The sequence below is a fragment of the Gopherus flavomarginatus genome, chromosome 2 (assembly GCF_025201925.1).
Source record: "Gopherus flavomarginatus isolate rGopFla2 chromosome 2, rGopFla2.mat.asm, whole genome shotgun sequence".
In the NCBI taxonomy this organism is placed as follows: domain Eukaryota; kingdom Metazoa; phylum Chordata; order Testudines; family Testudinidae; genus Gopherus; species Gopherus flavomarginatus.
Genome location: NC_066618.1, coordinates 1,947,563 through 1,974,476, shown reverse-complemented (window position 1 = coordinate 1,974,476; position 26,914 = coordinate 1,947,563). Strand labels below are relative to the sequence as shown.

General features: G+C 66.6%; 1 protein-coding gene across 1 annotated transcript in view; it reads left to right on the top strand.

Annotated features, from left to right (window-relative positions):
• LOC127045947 (SCO-spondin-like) overlaps positions 1-26,914 on the top strand; it is a 162,019-nt gene that overhangs the window by 85,237 nt on the left and 49,868 nt on the right. Inside the window, exons 54-82 of the mRNA XM_050942846.1 lie at positions 523-936; positions 1,365-1,493; positions 2,534-2,704; positions 3,039-3,203; positions 4,395-4,574; positions 4,786-4,908; positions 5,276-5,405; positions 6,528-6,653; positions 8,734-8,825; positions 9,207-9,389; positions 10,241-10,405; positions 11,007-11,259; positions 11,443-11,489; positions 11,798-11,968; positions 12,810-12,941; positions 15,255-15,400; positions 16,278-16,372; positions 16,458-16,510; positions 17,032-17,202; positions 18,145-18,315; positions 19,131-19,210; positions 19,609-19,778; positions 20,220-20,266; positions 20,796-20,996; positions 22,676-22,846; positions 24,338-24,535; positions 24,968-25,064; positions 25,605-25,831; positions 26,150-26,299. Of these exons, the coding sequence (XP_050798803.1) occupies positions 523-936; positions 1,365-1,493; positions 2,534-2,704; positions 3,039-3,203; positions 4,395-4,574; positions 4,786-4,908; positions 5,276-5,405; positions 6,528-6,653; positions 8,734-8,825; positions 9,207-9,389; positions 10,241-10,405; positions 11,007-11,259; positions 11,443-11,489; positions 11,798-11,968; positions 12,810-12,941; positions 15,255-15,400; positions 16,278-16,372; positions 16,458-16,510; positions 17,032-17,202; positions 18,145-18,315; positions 19,131-19,210; positions 19,609-19,778; positions 20,220-20,266; positions 20,796-20,996; positions 22,676-22,846; positions 24,338-24,535; positions 24,968-25,064; positions 25,605-25,831; positions 26,150-26,299 (4,458 nt within the window). The remainder of the gene's footprint in view (positions 1-522; positions 937-1,364; positions 1,494-2,533; positions 2,705-3,038; positions 3,204-4,394; positions 4,575-4,785; positions 4,909-5,275; positions 5,406-6,527; positions 6,654-8,733; positions 8,826-9,206; positions 9,390-10,240; positions 10,406-11,006; positions 11,260-11,442; positions 11,490-11,797; positions 11,969-12,809; positions 12,942-15,254; positions 15,401-16,277; positions 16,373-16,457; positions 16,511-17,031; positions 17,203-18,144; positions 18,316-19,130; positions 19,211-19,608; positions 19,779-20,219; positions 20,267-20,795; positions 20,997-22,675; positions 22,847-24,337; positions 24,536-24,967; positions 25,065-25,604; positions 25,832-26,149; positions 26,300-26,914) is intronic.

Sequence of the window (26,914 nt, the reverse complement as noted above, 5' to 3'; positions counted from 1 at the left end):
TCACTCCAGTGTCTTCCTAAATGTTCATATTCCTTGTTTGATCTTTGAATCAAAGCTATAGTGATGGACAAGACGTGTTTGCTGACATCCCAAGCCCTGAGCAAACAGCTACCCCTCTGCCTCTAACAATGCCGCTGCATCTCAAAGCTCTGGTCATTTAGTATCTTCCTAACCAGTCTCTAAAGTTGGGCCCTGGATCAGGTCCGTCTGGGAGGGGATTAACTCTTTCGGGCCCTGTCACCTTCCAGTGAGATTATAAACATTTTATTAAGATGATGTTTTAAAAAAAAATGACTGTTATATTACACTCATAACATCACACACATGGGGCTGTGGGGTGGCCGGGCAAATGCAGGTGGGGCTGGGGCTGGAGTGGAGACAGGTGGGGCCCGGGGAGGCAGGCAGGGCTCGGGGGAGACAGGCGGGGCTGGGAGGAGGCTGGGGGGAGACAGGCGGGGCTGGGCGAAGGCAGGGTAAATGGCCTGGCCCGTCACTGACACGTTTTCTCTCTGACTCACCCAGGGAAGGAGCCCAGTGCCACACCAACGCTGGGGACGGCAGGGCCTGCTGGGGACACGCGCAGCCCTGGAGCAGCTGGCACCGAGGTGCCCCACCTGAGCACAGCTCGGCCTTGGTGGGGCACTGGGATGCCTGGCCTGGAAGAGGAATCCAGGCGCTCCGGAGCTCCCGGTGTGGCAAGCCCAGAGCCCGGGCGCCCGGGGGAGACGCCCACCACCTGGTCCCCAGGGACTCCTGGGCTCTTCTGGGCAGGGACAACCTCTCCGGGGACCCCACGCCTGCTGGGCCCCACCCTGCCGGGCATGGCGGCTGTGACTGTGTCGGCAGCAGGTCCTGGGCCTGGCCCCACGAGGCTGCCTGGGCTGCACACCGGCCCCTCCCAGCCTGGCAGGCCTGGGCTGGCCACCACTCTGGCTGGTAAGCAGGGGGCAGCTGTTTGGTGCTGGTGCTGGGGGGAGGGCAGGGACGTGGAGCTTGCCAGCTGAGCTGGGGTGGGCATGGGATGACCCCCAAGGAGAACCCAGCCGTTGCAGGGAGCAGAGCTGCCGACTCCCGCGGGGGAGCTGCCCTGCGAAACCCTGCCCTTCATTGCAGTTCCTGGGATCTGTGAGGTGGGCAGTACCCACGTGCCCTGGCCTGGGCACCTCCTTCCGCCGCTCCTAGTTCCCCTGGACCCTGCAGACAGTCTGTGCCCTCCAGGGGAGCAGGCCTCGACCTGCCGGGATCCAGCCCCCCGCAGTGGAGCAGAGCCGTGCGTGAGGTGCTGCTGGGGGCAGGAAAGCTCTGTGCTGGACACCCCCGGGGGGGTCAGTGCCAGCCCCCCAGCCCATGTGTTCTTCTGGCAGGGCTGCCCTTCCCTCGGCTCCTCTGCACCCAGGGCCAGTTTGCCTGCGAGGTGCTGGGCTGCGTGGAGGCTGCTTTGGTGTGCGACGGGCAGGAGGACTGCTTGGACGGGTCGGACGAGTGGCACTGCGGTGAGTGGGGAGAGGGATGGGGCCAGACCCACGGCTCAGCCGCAGGGGCCTCGCCCTGCCTGGAACCTGCAGCCTGGGGAGTCCCCTCGCAGCCACCCCACAATGGAGCTGGGCGCCCTGCATTTGACCTGGGGGCTTGCGAGGCATCAGATCCTCCCAGCACCCTCCCCCTGGTCACCGACCCACAGGAGCGGGGCCAGGGCCCCAGCTTTGGAACGGTCTCTGGCAGACCCCTCAGTGTGCCAAACCCTGGCTCCTGCTCTGTCCCCCCCAACCGCCGTCCTTTTCGTTTGTGTTCCCAGGCCTGGCCCTCTAGGCCCCTCCTCCACTCTTTGTTCCCCAGCTGGTGCGAGGGGGGGGTGGTCATCCAGGATCGTTAGTTGCTAGGTACCAAATGTCCCAGTGAGTGGCTTTGCAGGGACCTTCCACTGACCTGGCCCCCAACCGCAGACAACCAGGTGTGAGCCACATCTGCTTCCTTGGGCCTCTGGGAAGAGCTACCAGCCCTTTCCCACCACCTGGGGGAAACTGAGGCACCCACTCCGCCACCCCCAGGACTGGGGCCAGGCTGGGCACAGAGGGCAGGAGGGAGGGCTCCGAGCTGCTGGCCAAGGGGGACTGCAGATTTATACGTGGGGCATTGAGCGGCCCTTCTCCAGGGCCCTGCTGCCTGGTGGCTGCTTGGGAGCCTCTATGGAGTAAGTGGGGCTGTCAGCCCTGCTCCTGGGGCCCATGGGGTTCAGCCTTGAGCCCCCTTTGCGGACTGCCGTTGGGGGACTAGGGGCCACCCCGATGAGGGCAGGAAATCAGCCAGGAGCAGCCCAGCGGGTCACACGTGGGCCAAATGCGGTGAGGCTGGCCAAGGCGCTGCCAGGCCGGGCTCCCAGGGGCTGGAGGTGGGCAGCTCCTCGCTGAGCGAATGGGCCAGGCCCCCGGGTCAGCGTTAGCCCTGGTGGGTGGCAGCTGCGGGGCTGGGCCAGGCGCTCCCCTCACTTCTCTCCTGTGGGCGGCACTGACCCTGCCGCTGCCTGTCTCTGCAGGAGGCCCCACCGCCTCAGCCGGCCCCACCGTCTCCCTGGCCTCCCCGACAGGGCGGCCCAGCGCCTGCTCTGCCAAGCAGTTCTCCTGTGGCAGCGGGGAGTGCCTGGCCCTGGAGAAGCGCTGCGACCTGCACCCGGACTGCCAGGACGGCTCTGACGAGAGCAGCTGTGGTACGTGCCGGGCTCCGCTGCGGGCGCTTGGCTCTCACGTCCCCCCGGCACCTCCCAGCGACGCTCGGGGAGCTGCCTGAACCTCGGAGCTGCCCTCCCACTGGCTCCATCTCCAGCCGGCGCCAGGGGCCAGGCTCTGGAGCTGTCCGGTTCCCGCATTCCCTGGCAGATCCTGCCCATGGGAGCCCTGGCGGCCCTCAGGCTGCATGCCCCCTGGCTGTGGCCCCGGGCTAGACAAGGCTGGGCTGGGGTCCGGCTGGGGAACTGTCCTGGGGCTGGGGGGCTGGCTGGAGCCCTGGGACCCCCGGCTCTAAGGCGTCTCCTGCCCCCCCAGTGGACTGCATCCTGTCTCCCTGGAGTGGCTGGAGCGAGTGCAGCCGGTCGTGCGGGCTGGGTGTGACCTTCCGCCGGCGGGACCTGCTCCGGAACGCCCTGCCTGGGGGCCAGTGCGAACGCAACGAGTTCGACAGCCGCTCCTGCTTCCTCCGGGCCTGCCCAGGTGAGACCCCCCAACCTGCCTCCCTGGGGAGCAGAGACCCCCTGCCCTACTCACCGCACCCCCCGGGGAGCAGAGACCCCCCAACTTGCCTCCCTGGGGAGCAGAGACCCCTGCCCCACTCACGGTGCCCCCCTGGGGAGCAGAGACCCCCCCCAACCTGCCTCCCTGGGGAGCGGAGACCTCCTGCCCTGCTCACCGCACCCCCCCGGGGAGCAGAGACCCCCCAACCTGCCTCCCTGGGGAGGGGAGACCCCTCCCCCAACCTGCCTCCCTGGGGAGCAGAGACACCCCTGCCCCACTCACGGCGCCCCCCCGGGGAGCAGAGACCCCCCAACCTGCCTCCCTGGGGAGCAGAGACCCCCCCCAACCTGCCTCCCTGGGGAGCAGAGACCCCCCTGCCCCTCTCACCGTGCCCCCCTGGGGAGAAGAGACCCCCCCAACCTGCCTTCCTGGGGAGCAGAGACCCCCCCCAACCTGCCTCCCTGGGGAGCAGAGACCTCCCTGCCCCTCTCACCGTGCCCCCCGGGGAGAAGAGACCCCCCCCAACCTGCCTTCCTGGGAAGGGGAGACCCTTGTCCCACCCACCGCACCCCCTGGGGAGCAGAGACCCCCCGCCCTGCCCATTGCACCCCTGGGGAGCAGAGACCCCCCCAACCTGCCTCCCTGGGGAGCAGAGACCCCTGTTCTGCCCATCACACCCCCCAGGGAGCAGAGGCCCCCTCAAACCTGCCTCCCTGGGGAGTAGAGACCCCCGTCCCACCTGCCGCGCCCCTCTGGGGAGCAGGGACCCCTGCCCTGCCATCCTGCCCCTCTGCACAGCCCCTTGCAGCTGGGGACAGAGGCTCAGCCCCCTCCTCAGCACGCAGCCCCCGTGCGCTGAGCCCCACGGCCCAGCACTGCAGCTTGGGGCCGGGCCCAGGGCTGCCAGGGCTGGGCCCCACTCCCGCCCTGCTGGAGCCAGCCAGCTGCCCCTCCCAGCCTCCGCACTTGGCCTGGCTGCTCTTGGAGGCGTTGGGGGAAGGTGGAATCCCCCCAGTGCACCTCACTGTGTGGGACTGTCCCATGGGGAGCTGCCCCCAGCCCTGCGGCAGGAGAGCCGGGGGGCAGGGGGAGGGGAATCCGGCGGGGGGTCGGCCCAGTGGGGCTGTCCTGCTCTGTGCTCACCTCATCCCTGCCCCTTCTCTGGCCCAGTGAACGGCGCCTGGGCCCCCTGGGGCGAGTGGTCGGACTGCGACGCCGAGTGCCGGGGCGGAGTGCGGAGCCGCACGCGGAGCTGCGCCGACTCCCCTCCCAAGAATGGGGGTCAGCCCTGCCCCGGCGACGCCGTGCAGACAGAGCCCTGCAACCTGCAGCCCTGCGGGGATGCCCGCGGTAAGGGGGTGCGGGGCCGGAGGGCAAGGCAGCGCGGAAAAGGCGGGGAGGGGCTATGGGGGGGTCAGGAGAGATACAGGCCCATGGGTATGCGTGGGGAATGTGGGAGAGGACGTGGAGTGAGCGGGGGGAGGGTGTGAGTGTGAATGGGGGGTACTGGGAGGCGTGGGGGTTCTGGGGCCTCCTGCCTGAGTGCCGTGCGCCCCTCCAGACTGCGGCCCCGAGATGGTGCACGTGCAGGCTGGGGACTGCGAGAGGGGCCTGGTGGCGCCGTGCCCCCAGTCGTGCCGGGAGCTGAATGCCGAGAGGAGCTGCCAGAGCCAGTGTGTGGAGGGTGAGCGGCGCTGGGGGGCGGCAGGACATCAGCGAGAGCCCAGGGGCCCTGGCCAATGGCACCGTCCTTCACACCCCCAGCTGTCACCTGGCCTGGTCCCCTCCCCATCCACCCCAACCTCTCAGCCGGCTGGGCTTGAGTCTGCCCCAGGCCTGGAAGGTGCTGGCCTCGGGCACCCTCGGAGTACCAGTGCCACCCCACAGAGCCGCTGGCAGCAGGGCCCAGGCTCTGCGCCAGCCCACGGGAGTCCCGGGACTTCTCTCTTGGCGGGTGACTCTGGGTCCCTGCTGGGTGACGCGATCCCTGGGCCCCAAGGATCCACCAGCCTGCGCCCTCTGGCCTCACTGCATCTGGCTGGCGTTGGCAGGGTGCCGGTGCCCCCCGGGGCTCTATCTGCAGGAGGGCAGCTGCGTGAACATCAGCCAGTGCCACTGCGACTTCAGCCAGGAGCAGCGCCTCCCCGGGGAGATGTTCCTGCACGACAACTGCAGCCAGTGGTGAGTGCCCGGGGCTGGGCTCTGGGGCCCCCGGACGGCCCCACGTGGGCATCGGCCCTGCCCGCGCTGCCCCCCGCCTGCCCGCGCACGCTGCTGCCAAGGGCTGCAGTATCCGCACACTGCTCACCCTGCACCCACTCCCTGCCCTCGCTGCCCCCCGCCTGCCCACGCTGCTCACCCTGCACCCACTCCCTTCTCTCGCTGCCCCCCGCCTGCCCACGCTGCTCACCCTGCGCCCACTCCCTGCCCTCGCTGCCCCCCGCCTGCCCACGCTGCTCACCCTGTGCCCACTCCCTGCCCTCGCTGCCCCCCGCCTGCCCACGTTGCTCACCCTGCACCCACTCCTTGCCCTCGCTGCCCCCCACCTGCCCACGCTGCTCACACTGCGCCCACTCCCTGCCCTCGCTATCCCCCGCCTGCCCACGCTGCCCGTCTGCGCCCACTCCCTGCCCTCGCTGCCCCCCGCCTGCCCACCCAGGGTGCCCGTCTGTGCCCACTCCCTGCGCTCGCTGCCCTTGTCCTGTTGTGTGCTGTGCCTGCCCTGATGGGGCCTGGGCTCCTCACCCTCGGCTCTGCATGCACCCTGCCGTTGGCACTGTACCCACAGCAGCCCTCTGGCCCCTGGCGTGTTACACACCAACCAGTGGCTGGGGGCCGAGTGCAGACACACCCCTGGGTGCTCCCCAAATGCCTTGCCCCATTTCACTGGGGCACCAGGAGCGCCCTGGCGCCCTAGGCAGAATTTGAGGGGGGGCGGCATTTTGTGTGCTTCCCACGGGGGGCACGAGAGCTTCTCGTTCCGCTCTTGTCGTGCCGCCGAGGAAGGACCCTCCGCCGAAATGCCGCAGGCGACAGCAGCAGTCATTGAGCTGCTCAATTGCCTGCTGCTGTTTTCTGCGGCATGTCGGCAGAAGGTCCTTCTTTGGCGGCACGATGGGAGTGGAACCGGGAGCTCCCATGCGCCCCCCGAATCCTGGCGCCCTAGGCGACCGCCTAGGGTCGCCTAATGGAAGTGCCGGCCCTGTGGGGCACCATGGCTCTGTGGCGCTCGCTGGCCCTGTCCCCTGGGCCCTGGCTGAGCCCTGGGCCCAGGCCTCCTGACTCTGCATCTCCTCTCCCCAGTGTGTGCCTGGACGGGGTGGTGACGTGCGACGACCTGACCTGCCCCATTCACTGCGGCTGGTCAGCCTGGTCCCCATGGACACCCTGCGACCGCAGCTGCGGAGTCGGCATGCAGGAGAGATTCAGGTGCAGGGGGGGAAGCACGTGGACCCCGCCGGGTGGGCACCACCCTGGGACCCTTGTGTGGCAGGGGCTGAGTGCCCACGCCTGGGGCGGCCTCTCAGGTCCTGCCATGGAGGCCTGTGGCACCACTGGGTCTCACAAGCCGAGCTGGGTTAGGCTGGATCAGTCCCAGGGTGGGAAACTATGATGATGCAGTTCTGGCGGGACCCAACTGAGAGTGCCAATTCAGGACCAATTGCTTAAACAGGGCAGCCACAGCCCTAGGCTGGGGTTTTTCCACCTCTATGGCACCAAACAAGGCAGACAGAGAGGACTTTGGTCTCACCCCACTGGCTAACCACAAGTCACATGCAATTCCCTTAGACACTCCAGTTTCCAAGTATCACCACCAGTGCAACTCGTCCTGGGGATGACTGGTTATGAAAACCAACACCCCAATACAAGAAAAAGGTTCTCTTGATCCCAAAGAATCAAGCCCCAGACCCAGGTCAATATACACATCAGATCTTACCCACAAATCACGCAGTTGCCAATCCTTTAGAATCTAAAATCTAAAGGTTTATTCATAAAAGGAAAAAGATAGAGATGAGAGCTAGAATTGGTTACATGGAATCAGTTACATACAGTGATGGCAAAGTTCTTAGTTCAGGCTTGTAGCAGTGATGGAGTAAACTGCAGGTTCAAATCAAGTCTCTGGAACATCCCCCGCTGGGATGGGTCATTCAGTCCCTTGTGCAGAGCTTCCTTGTAAAGTCCCTCCAGAGATAGGAAGCAGAACTGAAGACCAGATGGAGATGAGGCATCCGCCTTTTATAGGCTTTTCCAGGTGTAAGAACACTCCTTTGTTCTTACTGTGAAAAATTACAGCAAAATGGAGTTTGCAGGCACATGGGCAAGTCCCTGCACACCCTGCTGAGTCACAAGGCGTATCTGCCTCCTCTCAATGAGTCAGTTGTGTAGCTGATGGTCCTTAATGGGCCATCAAGCAGGCTAGGCAGAGCAACACCAACTTGTCTGGGATGTCTCCCAGCAGCACAGCATAAGTTTGACATACAGACAGTATAGAGCCAATACTTATAACTTCAACTACACAATGATACAGACATACAGACAGCATAATCATAACCAGCAACCCATAACCTGGTCTTAGACACCTTATATGACCCCCTTCACATAAGATTTGGTGCCATTACAGGATCTTGGTTGCAACCATGTTCTATATGGTCCCAGATTATATCAATAACATCACAGAGATCCCCAAGAAAAAATCAGACACTGCAGGGCTGGGAGTAGGGGCTCCGTAGGGCACACGCAGGGAGCGCTGGCCTCAGTGCCCTGCTAGGGGTGCCGTACTGCATGGGCTCGGCGGAGCAGTCTCATGTCACAAGCAGTGCTTGGCTGGGGGGGCTGGGCCGCGGGGGGCAGGGCGGGCGCTTGGCGGGGGGTGCTGGGCAGAGGCTCGGCAGAGAGCAGGGCAGGGGCTCAGTGGGGGGCACTGGGCTGCAGGGAGCAGGGCAGGGGCTTGGCGGGGGGCACTGTGCTGCGGGTCGGGGGCTCAGCGGGGGTGCTGGGCTGCGGGAAGCGGGGCAGGGGCTCAGCAGGGGGCGCTGTGCTGCGGGGGGGGCTCAACGGGGGCACTGGGCTGCGGGGAGAGGGGCAGGGGCTCGGCGGGGGGTGCTGGGCTATGAAGAGCAGGATGGGGGCTTGTCAGGCGGGCTGGGCTGCAGGGAGTGAGGCAGGGCTCAGTAGGGGGTGCTGTGCGGGGGGGGCTCAGTAGGGGGCGCTCTCCCCTCAGTCAATGTTGACCCTAGTGCAGCACTAGGGGGCGCTGTGCACTGGGGTGTGCCGGCTTTCAGGGGGGATTTCAATCTCAGCGGTGACCCCTCAGTCCCCTCCAAGCTTCCCAGTCCATGATGCTCGAATTCTCTCGTTGGCCCCGTGTCCTGGCCGGGTGCCCCTGTGGGAAGGGGGTGCCAGTCTCCCCGCTGCTGGGAAGCGGGATCCTGCGGGAGAAGAATCAGGGTCCCCCAGCTGTGCTGCCCCCTGTCGATCACTCTCCCTAACTACCTCCCTCTGCCCCCAGATCCCCCACCAACCCGGCACCTGCCAACGGCGGAGCCCCGTGCGAGGGGGATGCGCAGCAAGTCCGCGAGTGCCACACGGCCTGTGTCTCCGGTATGTACACCCTGCCCGGCCCTGGGGCAGCCCACAGGGAGGGGACAGGGACCCTCTCCTGGCAGCGTTGGCAGCTCTCCTTCTGGGGTAGTGCAGAGCATCCTGGGTGTGGAACCCAGGCGTCCTGGCATCTCTGCCAGCTGGCGTTGGATGACAACTGGCCCAATCCTCCCATTATGCCACCAGCTGGGGACAGAACGTGACCTGCATGGCCCCCCACCCCGTCCCGGGGCACCACTGCCCTCCCTGTCCTCAGGCACCAGGGCCTGAGCCTGGGGCCCATCCCTGGGGTTTGTCGATAGCCCCCTGATGTCACAGCTGGGCAGTGCTGATCAGCCCTGTCCATCTCCCCCCCGCCACGCCGCCCCCTGTGATCCCCAGAGCCAGCCGGCCCCTGGAGCGACTGGACGCCCTGGTCCCCATGCTCCAAGACCTGCTTCTACGATGTGGACCGTGTCGGGGTGAGGAAGCGGTTCCGTCACTGCAACGACACCAGGGAGGGCGCTGGGCGATGCCAGGGGGCGCCCGTGGAGGAGGAGCAGTGTGACACGCCACCCTGCCCCGGTGAGAGCCCAGCCGGGGGGATGGACGGACGGATGGCAAAAGGCCATAGCAGTGTCTAAGGGGGCTTGTGGGGACAGCCCTTGAGGAGGGTGGGGGATCCATGGGCAGGGTTCTAGGCTCTGAGGAGGGTGGGGTTCCATAGGTGGGGTTCTAGGCTATGAGGAGGATGGGGTTCCATGGGTGGGGTTCTAGGCTCTGAGGGGGGATCCATGGGCGGGGTTTTAAGCTTTAAGGGGGGTGGGTTCCACGGCAGGGTTCTAGGCTCTGAGGCGGGTGGGGGTTCCATGGGTGGGGTTCTAGGCTCTGAGGAGGGAGAGGGATCAATAGGTGGGGTTCTGGGATCTGAGGAGGGTTCTAGGCTCTGAGGAGGGAGAGAGATCAATAGGCGGAGTTCTAGGATCTGAGGAGGGTGGGGTTCCATGGGTAAGGTTCTAGGCTTTGAGGCAGGCTGGGTTTCAAGCTCTGAGGAGAGAGGGGGTTCCACGACTGTGGTTTTAGGCTCTGAGGAGGATGGGGTTGCATGGATGGGGTTCTAGGCTCTGAGGAGGGAGGGAGAGCCATGGGGATGGGGTTTTAGACCCCGAGGACAGAGGGAGATCAACGGGGGCAGGTTCCAGACTGCAAGGACAGAGGGGTTGCTTTGGTGGGGGCAGCTTGTGAGGAAGGATGGGGATCCATGGGTGGGGTTCTAGGCCCCAAGGAGGGAGGGTTGTGTTGGTGGGGGGGACCCCCAAGGATGGCTGGGGTTCCCGAGTTGGCAGGTGCCAGGGCAGGGCTTGGCGCGGCAGCTGGGAGGTTCCCAGTGGGTTTGGCTGAGCTCACCAGGCCATGCCTCTGCTGGCCCCTGGCAGTGGAAGGCGTCTGGACCCCCTGGATGGCCTGGTCCCGATGCTCCGCTACCTGCGACTCCGGCGTCCAGACCCGCAGTCGCACCTGCTCCAACCCGGCCTATGGGGGGCCCGAGTGCACGGGGCCCCTCGTCCAGACCCGGGACTGCAACAGCCAGCCCTGCCGAGGTATGGGGGCACCCCTGGGGGCTGGGCTCTGCCGAGGTATGAGGGGGCTCACCCCTAGGGGCCTGGCCCGAGGCCCTGCCGAGGTATGGGGGGCTCACCCCGAGGGGCCTGGCCCAGGGCACTGCCGAGGTACAGGGGGCACCCCGAGGGTCTGGGCACGGGGCCCTGTCGAGATATGGGGGGCTTACCCCAAGGGGCCTGGCCTGGGGCCCAGCTGATGTATGGGGGAGTCATCCTGGGCACTGGGCCTGGGGCACTGCTGAGGTACGGGGAGGCTCACCCCTGGGGGCTGGGCCTGGGGCACTGCCGACATATGGGGCATGGGGCTTATGGCAATGAGCCAGACCCTGGGCTTTGCAAAGGGGCAAGGCTGGGGGCTCACTCTGATTGGGCCAGGGCATGGGGTGCTGCCAAGGGACGGGGTGCGAGAGCCCTGCCACAGGACAGGATGGTGATGGGGGGGCTGACCCCAATGGGGCTGTTACCTGGGGGTCTCCTGCCCGCCGCCCCAGCTGCCTGCCAGGGCCCTCCACCACCCTCCCCATAGCAAGAGCCCCTGGGGTCCCGCCACTGCTCTCTCTCACCCCTTCTCCCCTCGCAGCACTGTGCCCCGCGCCAATGATCTACCAGACGGCTGAGGAGTGCCGGCGAGGAAGGGGTGCCTGCCCGCGGCTCTGCCTGGACCAGGGCGCCGGCGTGGAGTGCGCCACCCGCTGCTACCCGGGCTGCTACTGCCCTGACGGCCTCTTCCTGCAGGATGACAGCTGCGTGCCGCAGAGCCAGTGCCTGTGCTACCACCAGGGGGTGCTGTACCAGCCGGGCGACACCACCCCCCGTGACGCCTGCAACAACTGGTACGGTGCCAGCGTCTGGGGCGCCAGGCCCTGCTCCTCGGGCCAGCCGCTCCCCACACCGGGCACGAGCCCTGCGCCTGCTCCGAGGTCCCTCTGCCGGGGCGCCCAGGGGCCTGCTGCGGCTGGGTCTGGGGAGGGGCTCCACTGGGCGTCACACTGAGCCTCTCCCTGTCTCCCTTGCAGCACCTGCGTGGCTGGGGAGATGGTGTGCGGCACGGAGCCCTGCCCAGGTAACGCCGTCCCCGCCAGGCCCTGCCCACGCTGGGTCTGCGAGCACTAGGGCCCGGGCGGGACAGGGGCTGAGTGGGACAGCCCTGCGCAGTCCCGGGGAAAGGAGGGCAGGTCTCAGGCCCAGCCCCAGCAGACAGGGCCCTTCACAGGCTTGCCCCCCTGGATGGGCACTGACTGAGACTGAGGGATGCTAGGGGCCCTGGGGGGTCCCCACTAGCCCAGGATAAGCGTAGGGATGGGGTCCCCAGGGCTTTGTGTGGGCAGGGGACGCAATGCCCACAAGGAGCTAACCCTGCCATCTCTCCAGTGCACTGTGGCTGGAGTGGCTGGACTGAGTGGAGCTCCTGCAGCCGCAGCTGCAACGTGGGCACCCGGCGGCGCTACCGCTCTGGCTCCGATCCGCCCGCCGCCTTCGGGGGGCGCGACTGCCAGGGCCCCGGCGTGGAGGTCGAGTTCTGCAGCCTGCAGCCCTGCAGGGGTGAGTCGGCCAGCGGCTCCCAGCCCCTGCCCGTGGCCCGAAGGGACTTCCTGGGGTAGAGGGCTGGGGTGCTCCTCTGCAGCTGTCTGGGCACAGCCCTGCTCTGGGGGCCTCGGCCTGGGGGTGTCCAGGGGCTGGAGCCACAGCGAGGGCAGCGGCACAGGTGGTGCCCATCCCGGAGCCTGGCAGTCAGCGAAGCCTCCCCTCCTCGCGTGCCCTAGGATGGCTCAGGGTCACTGGGGCCTGGGGGCTCCTGGGATCGGTGACACTGTGGAGCCGGGGGCACTCCTGGGTCACTGGGCCTGTGGGGTGGGGTCTCTCAGGCAGTCGGGAGTCTTCTGGGGTCTCTGGCCCTGTGGGGCAGGGTCTCTGGGGCAGAAGATGGCTCCTGGGGGCTCAGGCCTTGTGGGGTGAGGTCTCTGGGGCAGGGGATGTTTCCTGGGGTCTCTGGTCCTGTGGGGCGGGGTCTCTAGGGTAGCTCCTGGGTCACTGGCAGTATGTGGTGGCGTCTCCGGAGCACAGGATGGCTTCTGGGGTCTCTGGCCCTGTGGGACAGGGTGGTGTCTCTTGGGTCTCAGGCCCTGTGGGGCGGGGTCTCTGGCTCTGTGGGACAGGGTGGTGTCTCCTGGGTCTCAGGTCCTGTGGGGCAGGGTCTCTAGGGTAGCTTCTGGAGTCTCTGGCTCTGTGGAACAGAGCGGTGTCTCCTGAGGTCTCTGACTCTGTGGGGCGGGGTCTCTGGGGCAGGGGCTGGCTCCTGCGGTCTCTGGCCCTGTTGGTGGGGTCTCTGGGGCCGGGGGGTCTCTGGGGTGCGTGTGCCTGAGCTGCCCCATCTCTCCAGCAGGCTCCGGGGCAGACTGGGGTCCCTGGTCGGAGTGCTCCGTGCCCTGCGGGGGCGGCTATCAGAACCGCACACGGGGCAGCACCGTCCTGCACCGGATCGAGTTCACCACCTGCAACCTCCAGCCCTGCGCCGGTGAGACACTGTCTGTCCGGGGGCTCCGTGGGCATGGGGCTGCAGCCTGAGCTAAGGAGGGCTGTCCAGCCCCGGGCCCGCGTCCTCTGGGGCCGTGCTGACCTCCCCACTCCCTCCCTGACGGCCGTGCGCAGAGTTGCAGCCAGAGCGCCCGGAGGCCATAGGGCCGGACAGACTGGGTCAGCCCAGTCCCCCAGGGGCTGGAGGGAGGTGTGAGAACCCCCTGACAGCGGATGGGGAGGTCTGTGATAGCTGGAGATTGGCTGCAGCCTTGAAACAGCAGGTTTCATTTCCCTTCCCCAAAGCGTTTATCATTGCTGGGTTTGCTCTCTATAGACATGGCCAGGCCCTCCCGAATCTGGCTGAGCTTTCGGCCTCGGGGCTGTCCTGCGGCAGTGAGTTCCACAGGCTAATCATGTGTTGCAGAAATAAGCATTTCCTCTGATCAGTTCTGAATTTAATGTAATGGGACGTCCCCGGTTCCTGCGCTAGGAGTCAGGGGAACAGATGCCTCAGGCAGCCCTCCCGAGCTGAGCTGCTATTTTATATGCAGTGCTAGGGCAGCCGTGTGGGTCCCAGGCTCTGAGAGAGACAAGGTTGGGCGGGGAATAGCTTTTACTGGGCCAGCTTCTGCTGGTGAGAGAGAAGCGTTTGAGCCCCACACAGCTGGGTGCACCCAGAGCTGCGTGGGGCTGGAAAACTCTCCCCGACATGAGCTGGTGCAATAGGAGATTCTACCTCCCCCACTTTTTCGCTCCTCCTTGTATAGATTTTTCTCACGGCCCCTCTGCTCCATCCCCTCCCTAGTCGCTCCAGTCTCCCCTCGTGGAGTTTTTCCAGGCCCGTGTTCTCATCGCCTTGCGCTGGGCCCTGCGAGCTGGGCCTGGTCTCTGCAGTGGATGTCCGGGGCGGCCCAGGGGCAGACGAGGCCGGGATTAGAACAGTCTCGGTTATTCCCCATCCCCGTCCTTTGCCACCTGACATCACATGAGCTTTGTGAATGGCAGTTGTGCCCTGAGCAGAGGTCCCACTGCCACCCGCAGAGCAGGTCCGTGTCCTGGGCTGCTCTGGTTAACGGGACCCTGGCCAGCGTGCAGCTCCCTGCGGGAATTGACAAGAGGAGTCCATTGGCCGTCAGGGGTTGGGGTCTCGCTGGGCCTGCCTCACCTGCAAACGTTTCTCTGCCCCAGCTCATGCCTGGGAGCTAGGCCGGAGCCTGAGTGACCCCTTGCTCCTGCTCCCTGCCTGGGCTCTTGGCCAGCGTTCGGCCGGGTGGTGCGTAAAAACTCTGCCCTACGAATGGTTTGGGGAAGGTCTCTGGCCTGGGTTTGTCACTGACCCGCAGGCTCTGGGCTGCGCCCCAGCCTTGGAACTTCGGGAGGAGCCCCACAGTGCGCCCGACCCCCCGGGCGTCCCTTTCTGCTCCAGGGCTGGCCATGCAGCCCTCCTGCTTCCCCCCACGAGCTCTGCCAGCGAGTCTCACGGAGCCGGGGTCCTGGGGGAGCCTCGTCTGCTCCGCAGGGACCGACCTGCCCAGCCAGGACCTGCAGCGACCCTCACCCAGCGCGGGCCCAGCCGCCGGGTTTGTCAGTCGCCTGGCACAGCCTGGGGGAGCTGGAGCTACCCCGAGGGGTCAGAGCAGAGCCCGTCTGGCCAGCCCAGAGCCCAGCCCAGCTGCTGTGACCCCGTGGCCAGGCTCTGTCCCTCGCCGACTCCTTCCGTGCTCAGCTCCTGAGAGAGATCTCCGAGCTCCTTATCCCCGCACCTCGCAGCCCTTGGCTCTGGAGCTGGGTCTTCCCTGCTCAGTGACCCGCCTGCCCTGAGAGCCAACGTCATCCTTTCCCCCTCGCCAGGTGCATTGTAGGGGAAACTGAGGCACACATGGGCTTAATATAAAACATTACAGAAAATTCCCGCTTCATTACCGTGCTCTTTCCAGGTCCGACTAGATGCTCATAACAGCCCCTTCTGGCCACAGAGTTTATGACCCAATGCAGCACAGGATGACAGGCTGGAAGTGGGAAGGGGGGGCTCTGGTTAGTTCTGGGTTGGGAAACCTCCCACAGGGACCAGCTGCTGCAGGGCTGGGGGACTGGGGGCTGGGGGTCCCAAGGAAACCAGCTGATGGGGAGGACCAGGGGCCTGGCTGATAGAAGGAGTCAGGGGGGCACCAAGGAACCAGCTGCTTGCAGGGGGGTCAGTAGGGGGCACTCTCCCCTCAGGCAGTGCTGACCCTGGTGCCAGGGGCCGGTGGGCTCCCCTGTCCCCTCTGGGCTGCTCTACCGGTGCGTCCCGCTGTCTCCCTGTCCCCAGGCGAGGTGCCCGGCATCTGCCCGGAGGGGAAGCTGTGGCAGGAATGCACTGACGCACCAGCCTCCTGTGCGGAGCTGGGCACGGACCCCCCTGCTGACAGGCCCTGCCACGCTGGCTGTTACTGCCCCCCCAGCACCGTCCTTCTGGTGAGTGAGCAAGAGCCCCCCGCACTCCAGCACTGCCTCCCCAGGCCCAGCACAGAGCTGGGGGGGCCTGGGCAGGCCGTGGACTCCTCCTCCCTGCCCCCGTCCCAGCTCCGGCAGGAGCTTGCTCTCCTCCCCTGGGCCCTGGGGCTGGAGGAGTTCCGTGCCTGACGATTATTGGGGGGCCCAGCCCCCTTCTTGGCCCCCTGTGCCCCGCCCCCACCTGGAAGGGACCTCGAGAGGTCACCACAGCCAGCGCCGTGCGCTGGGGCGGGACCGAGTAACCCTAGCCCAGGCCTGACGGGTTAGTCCAGCCTCTTAAACACCTGCAGTGACGGGGATCCCACCTCCTCCCTTGGGGCCTGGGCCAGAGCTGAGCTCCCCGAGAGCGAGAACATCCCTTTGCTGCATTAACCCATTGCTGCTTGTCCTGCCTCACCCGGAGTGAGATTAACCCTGTTCACGCCCGTGTCACGCTGGTGACGCTATTCAGGGGTGAGCGCCCAGCCCCTCTCCAGCAGCGCGGCCACCCAGCCAGTTAGGCCCCGTCTGGGAGCTGTGGAGTTTAATTTTCCTTCCCTAAGTGCAGTACTTTGCACTTGTCTTTACTGAATTTCGGTTTGTTGATCTCAGACCAATTCTCCAATTTGTCAAGATCACTTGGAATTCTGACCCTGTCATCCGGAGCGCCCGCGACCCCTCCCAGCCGGGCATCATCCGGCCATTGTGTTAGCATCTCTCCTCTCCCTTCTGCAAGCCACTGATGAGAAAATTGACTGGTACCGGTCCCAGGACTGACCCTGAGCCCTTGCTAACTGCTCTCAGTGCCATCTTTCACCTTCCCGTCTGAGCTCGCTCTGTGCTGTGCGTCTGCTTCCAGAATAACCTGTGCGTGGCGGCGGCGGAGTGCCCCTGCGCCGAGGGCGGAGTGCTCTACGCCCCGGGAGACGTGGTGCCCAAAGGCTGTGAGAACTGGTCAGTGCCCTTCTCCAAGGCTCCCCCTCCCCAGGCTGCTTCCTCGGGGCTTCGGCTCTAACCACTTGCTCTCTCCCCTGCCCAGCTCCTGTCAGGCCGGCCGGATCTCCAACTGCTCCCGGGTGGCCTGCAGGGACGGTGAGAGCTGGCTCTAGGGCTGGGGAGCGCAGTGCTGGCCGCTGCCCTGGCCCCTGGCCAGGAGAACCAGGCAAAGAGCGGGAACGGGACCTGCCCCGTGAGGTCCCACCCCAGCATCCAGCCCTGAGTGACACCAGCATGCCCCTTGCCCCGTTCCTCCAGGAGCCCCACTGAGCCCCTGGCCTGCCCTGACAGTCCCGGTGACGAGGGGGTGGGGTGGCACATTGCATGTTGGCGTCTCAGCCGGAGCCCCCAGCCCCTCCATGTCACGGGGCGGTGGGTGGCTGGAGCCCATAACAGAGTGAGACACCAAGGGGCAGGCCCCATTCCCAGCCCTGCTCCCATGGCCGGCAGCCCAAGGCCACCGCGCTGGGGGCTGCGTGACCCAGGCTTCAGGCCAGGGCTTTGTCCCACGGGGGCGCGATGGGGGGCTGCCAGTCTCCGGGTCCTGTTGGCTTGGCACAATCTAGAGGTGTGGGGCAGCGCAGCCTCTGACGGTTGCCCCGTTTCCTCCCGGGCAGTGAGCGGCGGTTGGTCGGACTGGACGCCCTGGAGCGAGTGTTCAGTCTCCTGCGGGCTGGGGCTCCAGAACCGGTACCGGTTCTGCACGGCCCCCACTCCATTGGGGACCGGACTGCCCTGCCTGGGGCCGGAGCGCGAGGAGCAGCCCTGCCACGTCCAGCCCTGCTCCAGTGAGTGTGCACTCCCGCCCCGAGAGAGCGCCCCCCGCCCAGCTCCAGTGAGTGTGCACCCCTGCCCTGGGAGAGCGCCCCCCGCCCCTCTCCAGTGAGTGTGCACCCCCGTCCCGAGAGAGCGCCCCTGCCCCTCTCCAGTGAGTGTGCACCCCCGTCCCGAGAGAGCGCCCCTGCCCCGCTCCAGTGAGTGTGCCCCCGCCCGCCCCGAGAGAGCGCCCCCCGCCCCGCTCTAGTCAGTGTACCCCCACCCGCCCTGGGAGACCAACCCCTGCCCCATCCCAGCGACTGTGCCCCTGCCCACCCCGGGAGAGCGCCCCCCCACCCCGCTCCAGTGAGTGTGCCCCCGCCCGCCCCGGGAGACCAACTCCCACCCCGCTCCAGCAAGTGTGCCCCGTCCACCCCAGGAGAGCGCCCCACTGCCCCACCCCAGTGACTGTGCCCCTGCCCACCCCGGGAGACCTCTCCCCCGCCCTGCTCCAGCGACTGTGCCCCTGCCCAGCCTGGGAGACCTCCCCCCCGCCCTGCTCCAGCGACTGCGCCCCGCCCACCCCGGGAGAGCATCCCCCCATCCTGCTCCAGTGAGTGTGCCCCCACCCGCCCCAGGATACCGCCTCCCGCCCTGCTTCAGCTGACCCCGTGGGGGCATCCCAGTTCCAGGAGCGACCCCAGGGGCTCTGTGCTGCTCGCCATGTCTTACCTGCTGCTGCCAGCCTGGGAGGAGGGGCAGGGAATGGCCCAGGGAGGGGTAGGGGGGCTGCAAGTGGCCTGCAGGTCCCCAGCAGCCTCCTGGGATGGGGGTGTGAGCCGGTGACACGTGCCCAGTGCTGGGGGGACACAGGCCGGGTGAGGAGTGAGGCTTTCCCCAGGCACCTGGTGCTGGCTCTGGCGCCCGCAGGCCAGGGGAGGGCAGGGGGCCTGACACCCATGGCTCTGCCCCAGGGAGCGGCGGCTGGGGCGCGTGGAGCCCTTGGACCGAGTGCACCAAGAGCTGCGGAGAGGGGCTGCGGAGTCGGGCCCGAGCCTGCGACAGCCCAACCCCGTTGGGCCACGGCGACTACTGCGAGGGCCCCCCGGCCCAGGTGGAGACCTGCCACCTGGGGCAGTGCCCAGGTACGGGGGGGGGGGGTGTTCCTAGAGCAGGCAGCCCCACTGGAGCATGCCATGGGGGAGGGCAGCTATCCTTGTGGGGGAAACCCCTGGCCCCCCTCCCATGGCTAAGCGGGGCACTGGGCTGTGAGGAGCGGGCTCGGCGGGGGGTGCTGGGCTGCGGGGAGCGGGGTGGGGAGAGTTAGGCTGTGGGGAGTGGGCTCGGCGGGGGGTGCTGGGCTGCGGGGAGCGGGGTGGGAAGAGTTAGGCTGCGGGGAGTGGGCTCGGCAGGGGGTGCTGGGCTGCGGGGAGCGGGGTGGGGAGAGCTGGGCTGCGGGGAGCGGGCTCGGCGGGGGGGGTGCTGGGCTGCGGGGAGCGGGCTTGGTGAGGGGTGCTAGGCTGCGGGGAGTGGGACGGGGGCTCGCCAGGGGGCAGGGGCTGCAGGGAGGGGTATGGGGCTCAGCGGGGGGTGCCGGGCTGTGGGCCCAGTGGGGGGCACCAGGCTGCAGGGAGCTGGGCAGGGGGCGCTGGGCTGCAGGGAGCGGGGCGGGGGCTCAGCAAGGAGCGCTGGGCTGCGGGGAGCGGGGCGGGGGCTCAGTGGGGGGTGCTGAGCTGCGGGGAGCGGGCTTTATGGGAGGCGCAGGGCTGTGGGGGACGGGGCAGGGGCTCGGCGGGGGGTGCAGGGAGCGGGGCTGGGGCTTGATGGGGGGGGCACGGGGCTGTGGGGGGCGGGGCAGGGGCTCGGCGGGGGGCACTGGACTGCAGGGAGCGGGATGCGGCTGGTGACCCCCGGAGCGTCATGCCACATCCTCAGCCCCGGCCTCTCCCCATCTCCGCAGCTCTGGACTGTGCAGCTGTGCAGGGCTCCATGTACAGCCACTGTGGCCCCTCATGCCCCCGCTCCTGCGATGACATCTCGGTAAGGGAGTGGATGCCCCTGGGCCCTGGGAGTAAGGGGGCTGCCCCACGCCGGCCCTGGATTCCTGGGCTGGGCTCCTGTCCCGTAGGGCAGGGAGAGCTCCTGCTGCTCCCCTGCTCCAGGCCTGGCTCCTCTCCCCTGCCAGGCCGGGCTGCTTCCCTTTGCCAGGGCACAGTGCTTTCTCCATTCCCCCTGCTCTCCCCACAGGCCCTGCCCCACGGCAGGCGAGGCTGAGAGGTGCACTGGGCAGTGATGGGAATGTTGCCACCTGCTGGGAATCCAGCCTGTGTGTGTCCTTGTCCCCCTCCCTGCCCGGCAATGACCACGGGACTCCATAGCGCCCCCCTGCGCCATGCCGGGGTCTCCTCCCTACCCCGTGACGCTCCCTCTGCCCCCAGCACTGCATGTGGAGGTGCGAACCCGGCTGCTACTGCACCAGCGGCAGGGTGCTGAACGCCAATGGCTCAGCCTGTGTGGAGAGGCAGGATTGCACCTGCCTGGACCTGCTCACCCAGGAGAGGTACCTGCCGGGGGAGACCGTGGCCCACCAGGACGGCTGCAACAACTGGTGAGCGAGACTGGCACATGGGGGGGCAGCTGCTGTCAAGAGCCACCCGCTGGTCCGTGACACCACGCCCTGCCATGCCCAGTGCATGGGTCGGGGCAGGGAGTGCAGAGGGGTGGGGGTCCTTGTGGGGCAGTGAAACCAGGAACATGGGGAGGCTGTGGGGCAGGAGATGTGGAGGGGGGTATGCCCAGTGTGGCAGAGCTGCGATAGGGCTGCAGTGCCACACCCCAGAGATGGCTGCATTGTGGTGGTGGGCGAGCACTGCTGCTCTGTGAGGCTCCCGGGGCGAGGATACCGAGGTGCTGTCCCAGCCCCCCATGCTGCTGGGGGAAGGGGGCTGTCTCCTGGTGGAGGTGGGCATGCTGGAGGCACGGAGGGTCCGTTCTGGGTCCCCCTGACTCCGTCCCAGCCCGTCTCACTGCCGCTCCGCTCCCTCCCCAGCACCTGCACCGGGGGGATGCTGCTCTGTACCAGCCTGCCCTGCCCTGGTGAGTACCCAGCTGGCCACTGGCAGCCCTGGTGTGGGGCGGGGACTGAGGGTCGCTGGGGGATATAGAGGGGCACATGAGGTACTGGTGCCCCCAGGGGTGTGATGGGAAGTGCAGAGGGGCCTATGGGTGGGATGGAGGAGGGGTACCCTGGGGGATACAATGGGAGTGTGGTGAATGGGGGGCCCTGGGATGGGGAGGGGGGAGGAGAGGGTCTTAGGCCGCACACTGATTGGGTGGCAGGTTTGGAGGGGACGTGGCCTCTCCTGTGGCTCTCTTCCCTTTGTTCACCTCCCTGAGGGTGCAGGGGAGAAGGTGGGGGGTGGCGAGAGGAGTAAGGCAGGGGCCAGCCAGGGGAGAAGCAGGGCAGGGAGATGGGGGTGGTGAGAGGAGAAGGTGGGGGGCGGCTAGCTGAGAGGGGGGTGGGGAGGTGGGGGGCAGAGAGGAGAGGATGAGGGTGTGTAGAAGGGGGCCTAGGCTGCTGCAAGAGACCCCCTGAGTGCCCCCTGCTCTGCACCCCTCTTCCCAGTGGCTGGAGGCTGGTGTGACTGGTCCCCATGGACCCCCTGCTCCCGGACCTGTGGCAGCGAGGTGGTGACGCGGTACCGTGCCTGCGCCTGCCCCACACCTCAGCACGGGGGGGCCGAGTGTGCCGGAGCACAGGAGCGTCATGGAGACACCAGCACTCAGCTCCAGCACAAGGAGTGCCCCTCGGCTGCCTTCTGCCCCGGTACGGCCCCGAGCCCGGACAGCATCCCTTCCCCCCCACCCCCCGCTGGGTACGGCCCCGAGCCTGGCCGGTGTCCCCTCCCCCTGCCTGGTACAGCCCCAGAGCCTGCTCTGCCCCCACAGGTACCACCCCAGTGCCAGTTGCCACTGCCATGGTATGGGCCCTACCCTGAGCTGACACCATTGTGATGGGTTGGATCCCAGAAACCCCCTTGGGGCTGCCAACTGATGTGCCCAGACTACTGCCCCTGCTTTCCTGCCCTGCCAGCTCGGGACTTCAGTGCCCTGCCTGGTTTGAGCCAAACCCACTAGCCTGCTGCAAACCCAGACCCGGGTCTGAACCACATCCCCTAACAGCTGCAGGCTTGATTGAAAGCAGCTCACAGGAGTGTTCCTGTCTCTAACACGCAGATGCCCAACTCCCAGTGGGGTTCAAACCCCAAATAAATCTGTTTTACCCTGTTTAAAGCTTATACAGGGTAAACTCATCAATTGTTCGCCCTCTATAACACCCACGAAAGCTCATGCTCCAATACGTCTGTTAGTCTATAAGGTGCCACAGGACTCTTTGCTGCTTTTACAGATCCAGACTAATACGGCTACCCCTCTGATACTGATAGAGAGAGATGCACAGCTGTTTGTCCCCCCGCCCCCCCAGGTATTAACACATACTCCAGGTTAATTAATAAGTAAAAAGTGATTGCATTAAATACAGAAAGTGGGATTTAAGTGGTTCCAAGTAGTAACTGCCAGAACAAAGTGAATTACCAAGCAAAATAAAATAGAACATGCAAGTCTCTCTCTAAGAAAACTGAATCCAAATAACACCTCACCAGTTCCAGTGAGCTTCCTTTTACAGACCAGTCTCCCGCTAGTCTGGGTCCAGCGATCGCTCCCACCCCTGCAGTCACTGCCCTTTGTTCCAGTTTCTTTCAGGTATCCTGGGGGGTGGAGCCAGCTGAAGAGAAAATGGACTGGGCTCCCAGGGGTTTAAATAGACTTTCTCCTGTGGGTGGAGACCCCCTCCTCTCTCCTATGCAAAGTCCAGCGCCAAGATGGAGTTCTGGAGTCACCTGGGCAAGTCACATGTCCATGCATGACTCAGTTTTTGCAGGCAGCAGCCGTTGCCCACATGGTATCTTGAATGTTTCCAGGTAGACTTATGTGGCTTGGGGCCTTCCAACAGCCATTGTTTGTTAAATGCTTCTTGACTGGGCACTTAATTTTAAAATTCCTTCCTAAAGAAGCTGCCCAAATGCCTTACTACAGTTATTTAAAATCAAACCAGTACCCAGCCAGTATTCAGATCTTGGAATCCACCAGTGACACATGCCTACAGAGAGGAGGAAGAGATTCGGTAGAGCAGAACCTTCGCAGAGAGATGTCACATGGCACACGTAGCACAGAACATATGCCAGTTATGTCACATAGACATTCGTAAGCATATCCCATAAAGCCTTATGGGGGCACCGTCACAGCCATGTCCCCTGCCCAGTTATGGCCCCGACCCCGAGACATCCTCCATCTCTCTGGCATGCCAGCCCCGGGGCAGGATCCCTGTTAGTCTGGCCTGTAGCCCTGCCCACCAGGGGGTTTATGGCAGACCCAGGGCTCCAAGCCCCAGGTCCAGGCAGCCGAGGCTCAGGGAGCTGGGCTCACCTCTCTGGGGGTGGTTTGCAGTGGACGGTGGCTGGAGTTCCTGGGGGCCATGGTCGGCCTGCGCCACCTGCGCCGGGGAGTCGACACGGAGCCGGGAGTGCAGCAGCCCCCCCGCCCGCTTCGGGGGCGTGCCCTGCCCCGGAGAGGCCTGGCAGAGCCGCACCTGCCATGATGGAGACACTGTTTGTGAAGGTGAGAGACCAGCCCAGGCACCAACCCTCCGTCAGCGACCAGCCATCTGGCCTGGGCCCCAGCTCTGCCCGTGCCCCCAGAGCCTGCCCTGGTCCCATCACCACAAGGGGGCACCGCGCTGGGGCACAAAGCCGTGCAGAGCTGCGCCCAGCCCCAGGCAGCGTTCTGCCGTGGGCAATGGGGCCGAGACCCCATTGGAGCCATCGCTGGGACTGGCATGGCCGCCTGGGCCCTATGTGATCAGTTGCCCCTCACCAACTCTTGCTCCCATCCCGCCACACCCCCTCAGAGCCCCCCAGCCTCTGCCCCTTCCCTCGGTCACCCAGCCTGGCCTGGCTCCGGACCTTGGCCCCCTGCACCCTGGCCCGGTCCCCTCGCTGTCAGGTGCGTAGCCCACATGGCAGCACCTCTAGGGCCTGGCCACAGTGGAGTGGAAGCGGTGGCCAGGGCAGGGGCCAGGCCGAGGGGCTGACTGGGCAGCAGGCCCTGTGGGGCAGAGGCAGACTAGGTGGAGCTGGATGGGACACTGCCCTTGTGGCCCAAGCCCCAGCAGTGCTCACGCTGCCGCGATGCCACCCATGCCCTGGGCAGCCCTGCCAGCCCCATCCTCACCCCTGCCTGGGCAGGGCTGATGGTGTCACGGGCTCACAGCTCATGCCCACTCTTGGCCCCCTGTGATCCATGGGGGGGTGCCCCTTTAGTGCGACAGCCGTTCTCGGGGGCCACTTTCTCTCAGGGTCAGTCCCCTCGCTCTGGGCCCCCAGGGCTCCCACCCCCAGAGGGAATCACGCCACCCTGATCTCTAGACCAGAGCGAGCGTAAAACAGGTTTATTGAGCGTCTGAACCCAGCACAGGAAACTCTCCGGGCCTCAGGCCTGGCCTCCCTCAGCCAAGCACAGCCTCCAGGGGGGCTCTGCCTGCTCCCCGTCTCCAGTCCCGAGCCCCCCGCCCCACCCTTCCTAGCTGGGCATCTGATATCACCTCCTCCAAGTCCCACCTCTGTCCATTGTCTTCTGCCCAGGTAAACAGGGTGGCCTGGGTCTCCTCCCCTCTTCTGTCCTCTGGCCCCTCTGGCTGGAACCGGCTGGGCAGGTCACCTGGGTCCTCTCGCCGCAGCCCATTGTCCTCCCACTGCCAGAACCGGCTGCAGCTCCTGAGTGGGGTCGTCAGGTCACCGGGTCACCAGTTGCTGGGGTGTCTGTCCCGCAGGCCATCGGCTGGGGTCCCAAGTTCCCTCTCCAGTCCTCTGCCGTCCCTCTGCCCTCCCCTCGTTAAACCAGTAACAGCCGGGGACACTGAGTCCGAGCCGCGCTGCCTGCAAACCACTGGAAAAGCCAAGAAAAACCCAAGACCCCGCGCAGCTTGTCACACGTGGCCAGAGCGCCCTGTGTGGCTGCGTGATTTCCTTGCCACTCCCTGCACAGCCCGGGCGTGTGGCCCACACCGTGTGCCGGGCTGTGGGAGGGGTGACCCCGGCTCTCTCCCCGCAGGCTGCGGCGGGGGGCAGGTGGCCTTCGCCTGTGGCAAGCCCTGCCCCCGCTCCTGCGAGGACCTGCAGGCGGACATGGCCTGCCTGGACAGCCCCCAGTGCCAGCCCTCGTGCGGCTGCCCCGCTGGCCGGCTCCTCCAGGACGGGGCGTGTGTGAGCCTGGCGCAGTGTCGCTGCAAGTACCCCAGCGGCTTCCTGGGTGAGTGCGGGCCTGGGGCTGGAGGGGGCGGTGCACCCAGGTAAACCCCCACGGCCGGGCGGGGGGGGCGGGGAGGGCGCAGGGGGCTGGGCCGGGGATACAGGGAGGGCACGGGGGGCTGGGAGGGAGAGATACAGGGAGGATGCGGGGGGCTGGGGATACAGGGACGGCACAGGGGGTTGGGTCAGGGATACAGGGCGGGTGCGGGGGGCTGTGGATACAGGGAGGGCACGGGGGGCTGGGAGGGAGAGATACAGGGAGGATGCGGGGGGCTGGGGATACAGGGTGGGCACAGGGGGTTGGGTCAGGGATACAGGGAGGGGGAGTGCGCGGGGGGCTGGCCGAGGAATACAGGGAGGGCCCAGGGGGCTAGTGGGTGGGCTGCGTCTGTGGCTTTCCGGGAGGGTGACGCCCCGGCCCGTCTCTCCGCAGAGGCTCCGGAGCAGCAGCCCCTCTCGGCTTGGGCTGGTCCCGTGCCCTGGGAGTACGCACAGCCTGGGCAGACCGTGTACGGGCCCTGCCAGAACTGGTGAGTGCTGGGCTCCGTGGGCACTTGGGGCCCCCTTCCCTAGGCAGCCTGGGGGCCGGAACGGGGCTGGCACTGCCCACATCCGTCCTGGGTAGCAGAGTCCAAACCCCCATCCCCTGGGGGCTGCGGGTGGCTCTGGGGACTGGGAGACCCCGGGCCTTGGGGCAGTCTCGGGCAGCTGCCACCTGGCAAAGCCCCTCACTGTGACCCACCCTCCCTGCAGGGCCCCGCCTGGCATCTGGCCAGAGGTGGCTGAGTGAGCCAAGGAGACGGACCCTTCCCCAGGCCTCGCAGAGCTGCAGCCTCTGCCCAAGGCGGCTGGGCAGGGCCTTGGGCTCTGGGGCAGTCCCCGGGGGAGGGGAGGCCTGGGTGGGTCATCAGAGTTGGGCTCTGGGGCAGTGCCTGGATTTTCTCCCCCAGCCTGGGCACCAGGCATGTGGGGCTCTCGTCTCTGGCTGCCCAGGGCTAGGGCAGGGGGGTTGGATGCACGTGCAGTTGGGGGCTGCGTGACCACGGTAACGCGCTTTCCCCTCCCCGCAGCACCTGCGAGGATGGGCACCTGCAGTGCCGCGCCGATCCTGCGTGTCGGCTGGATGGCGGCTGGGGGGCCTGGGGGCCATGGTCGCCCTGTCCCCAGCGCTGCCAGGAGGGCACCCAGTTCCGTTTCCGAGAGTGCGATAACCCGGCCCCCCAACACGGGGGCAGGGGCTGCATCGGGGACAGCCAGCAGCAGCGAGCCTGCCACCAGGGCGAGCCGCCCTGCCAAGGTGAGAGTCGGAGCGTGGGGCACAGCGGGGGGCACTGTGGGGGGCGCACTGGGGGTGCTGGGGGGGTGTTACAGGGCACATCCCAGCTGCTCCCAGGCCCTTTCCCAGCACAATGGGGTCACGGTGGCACCTACAGACCCTGACCAAGCCGGCTGTGCCAGGGCCTGCCCTGTCTGGGACGTCAGAGCCCTGCCCCAGAAGCAGAGGCCTGGTGCGGGGGCGCTGGGAGGGCCGGGGCGGATGAGTACTGGCGGGGGACAGACAATGCTGGCAGCGAGTGGCCCATTGTACCCACTATCTGTGCCTTGCCCCCCGCAGAGGAGGCGCCGTGGAGCGACTGGTCCCCGTGGGCCCCGTGCAGCGTGTCCTGTGGCGGGGGAGAGCAGATCCGCACGCGCCAGTGTCACCAGCCGGCCTGCCAGGGGCTGGCCGTGCAGAGCAAGACCTGCCACACCCAGGTCTGCCTCGGTAAGTGACCCCTGGGGAGTAACCGCCCCCCCTCGGGGAGTAGCCACCCCCCCCAGGGAATAACTACCCCATCCCCTCTTCCCCCCGGGGAGTAACCACGCCCGCTCGAGGAGTAGCTTCCTCCGCCCCCCACCGGGGAGTAACTGCCCCCCCTCGGGGAGTAGGTGCCTCCGTGTCAACCGGGGAGTAACCGCCCTCCCTCGGGGAGTAGCAGCCTCCACCCCCCCCGGGGAGTAACTGTCTCCATCCCCCCACAGGGAGTAACTACCCCATCCTCTCTTCCCCACCGGGGAGTAACCGCCCTCCCTCGGGGAGTAGCAGCCTCCGCCCCCCGCGGGGAGTAACTGTCTCCATCCCCCCTCAGGGGATTAACTACCCGCTATTGTGAGTGCCCCCCACTGCCCTCCCTCCCTGATTGGCCCCCCCTCAGGGAGTAACCCCCCTCTGCCCTGTCTCAGTGAGTAGCCCCCAAAGACAGGCGCTCCTCGCATCTGTTGAAAGTGCAGGGTGGGGGTGGCAGGTGGGAGGAGGGCCGGGGCTGGCTCTGCAGCAGGGGGAGGGGGACAGGACAGCCCCCTGCAGCTCTGGGGCACCCTGGGCCCCGCACTCACTCCC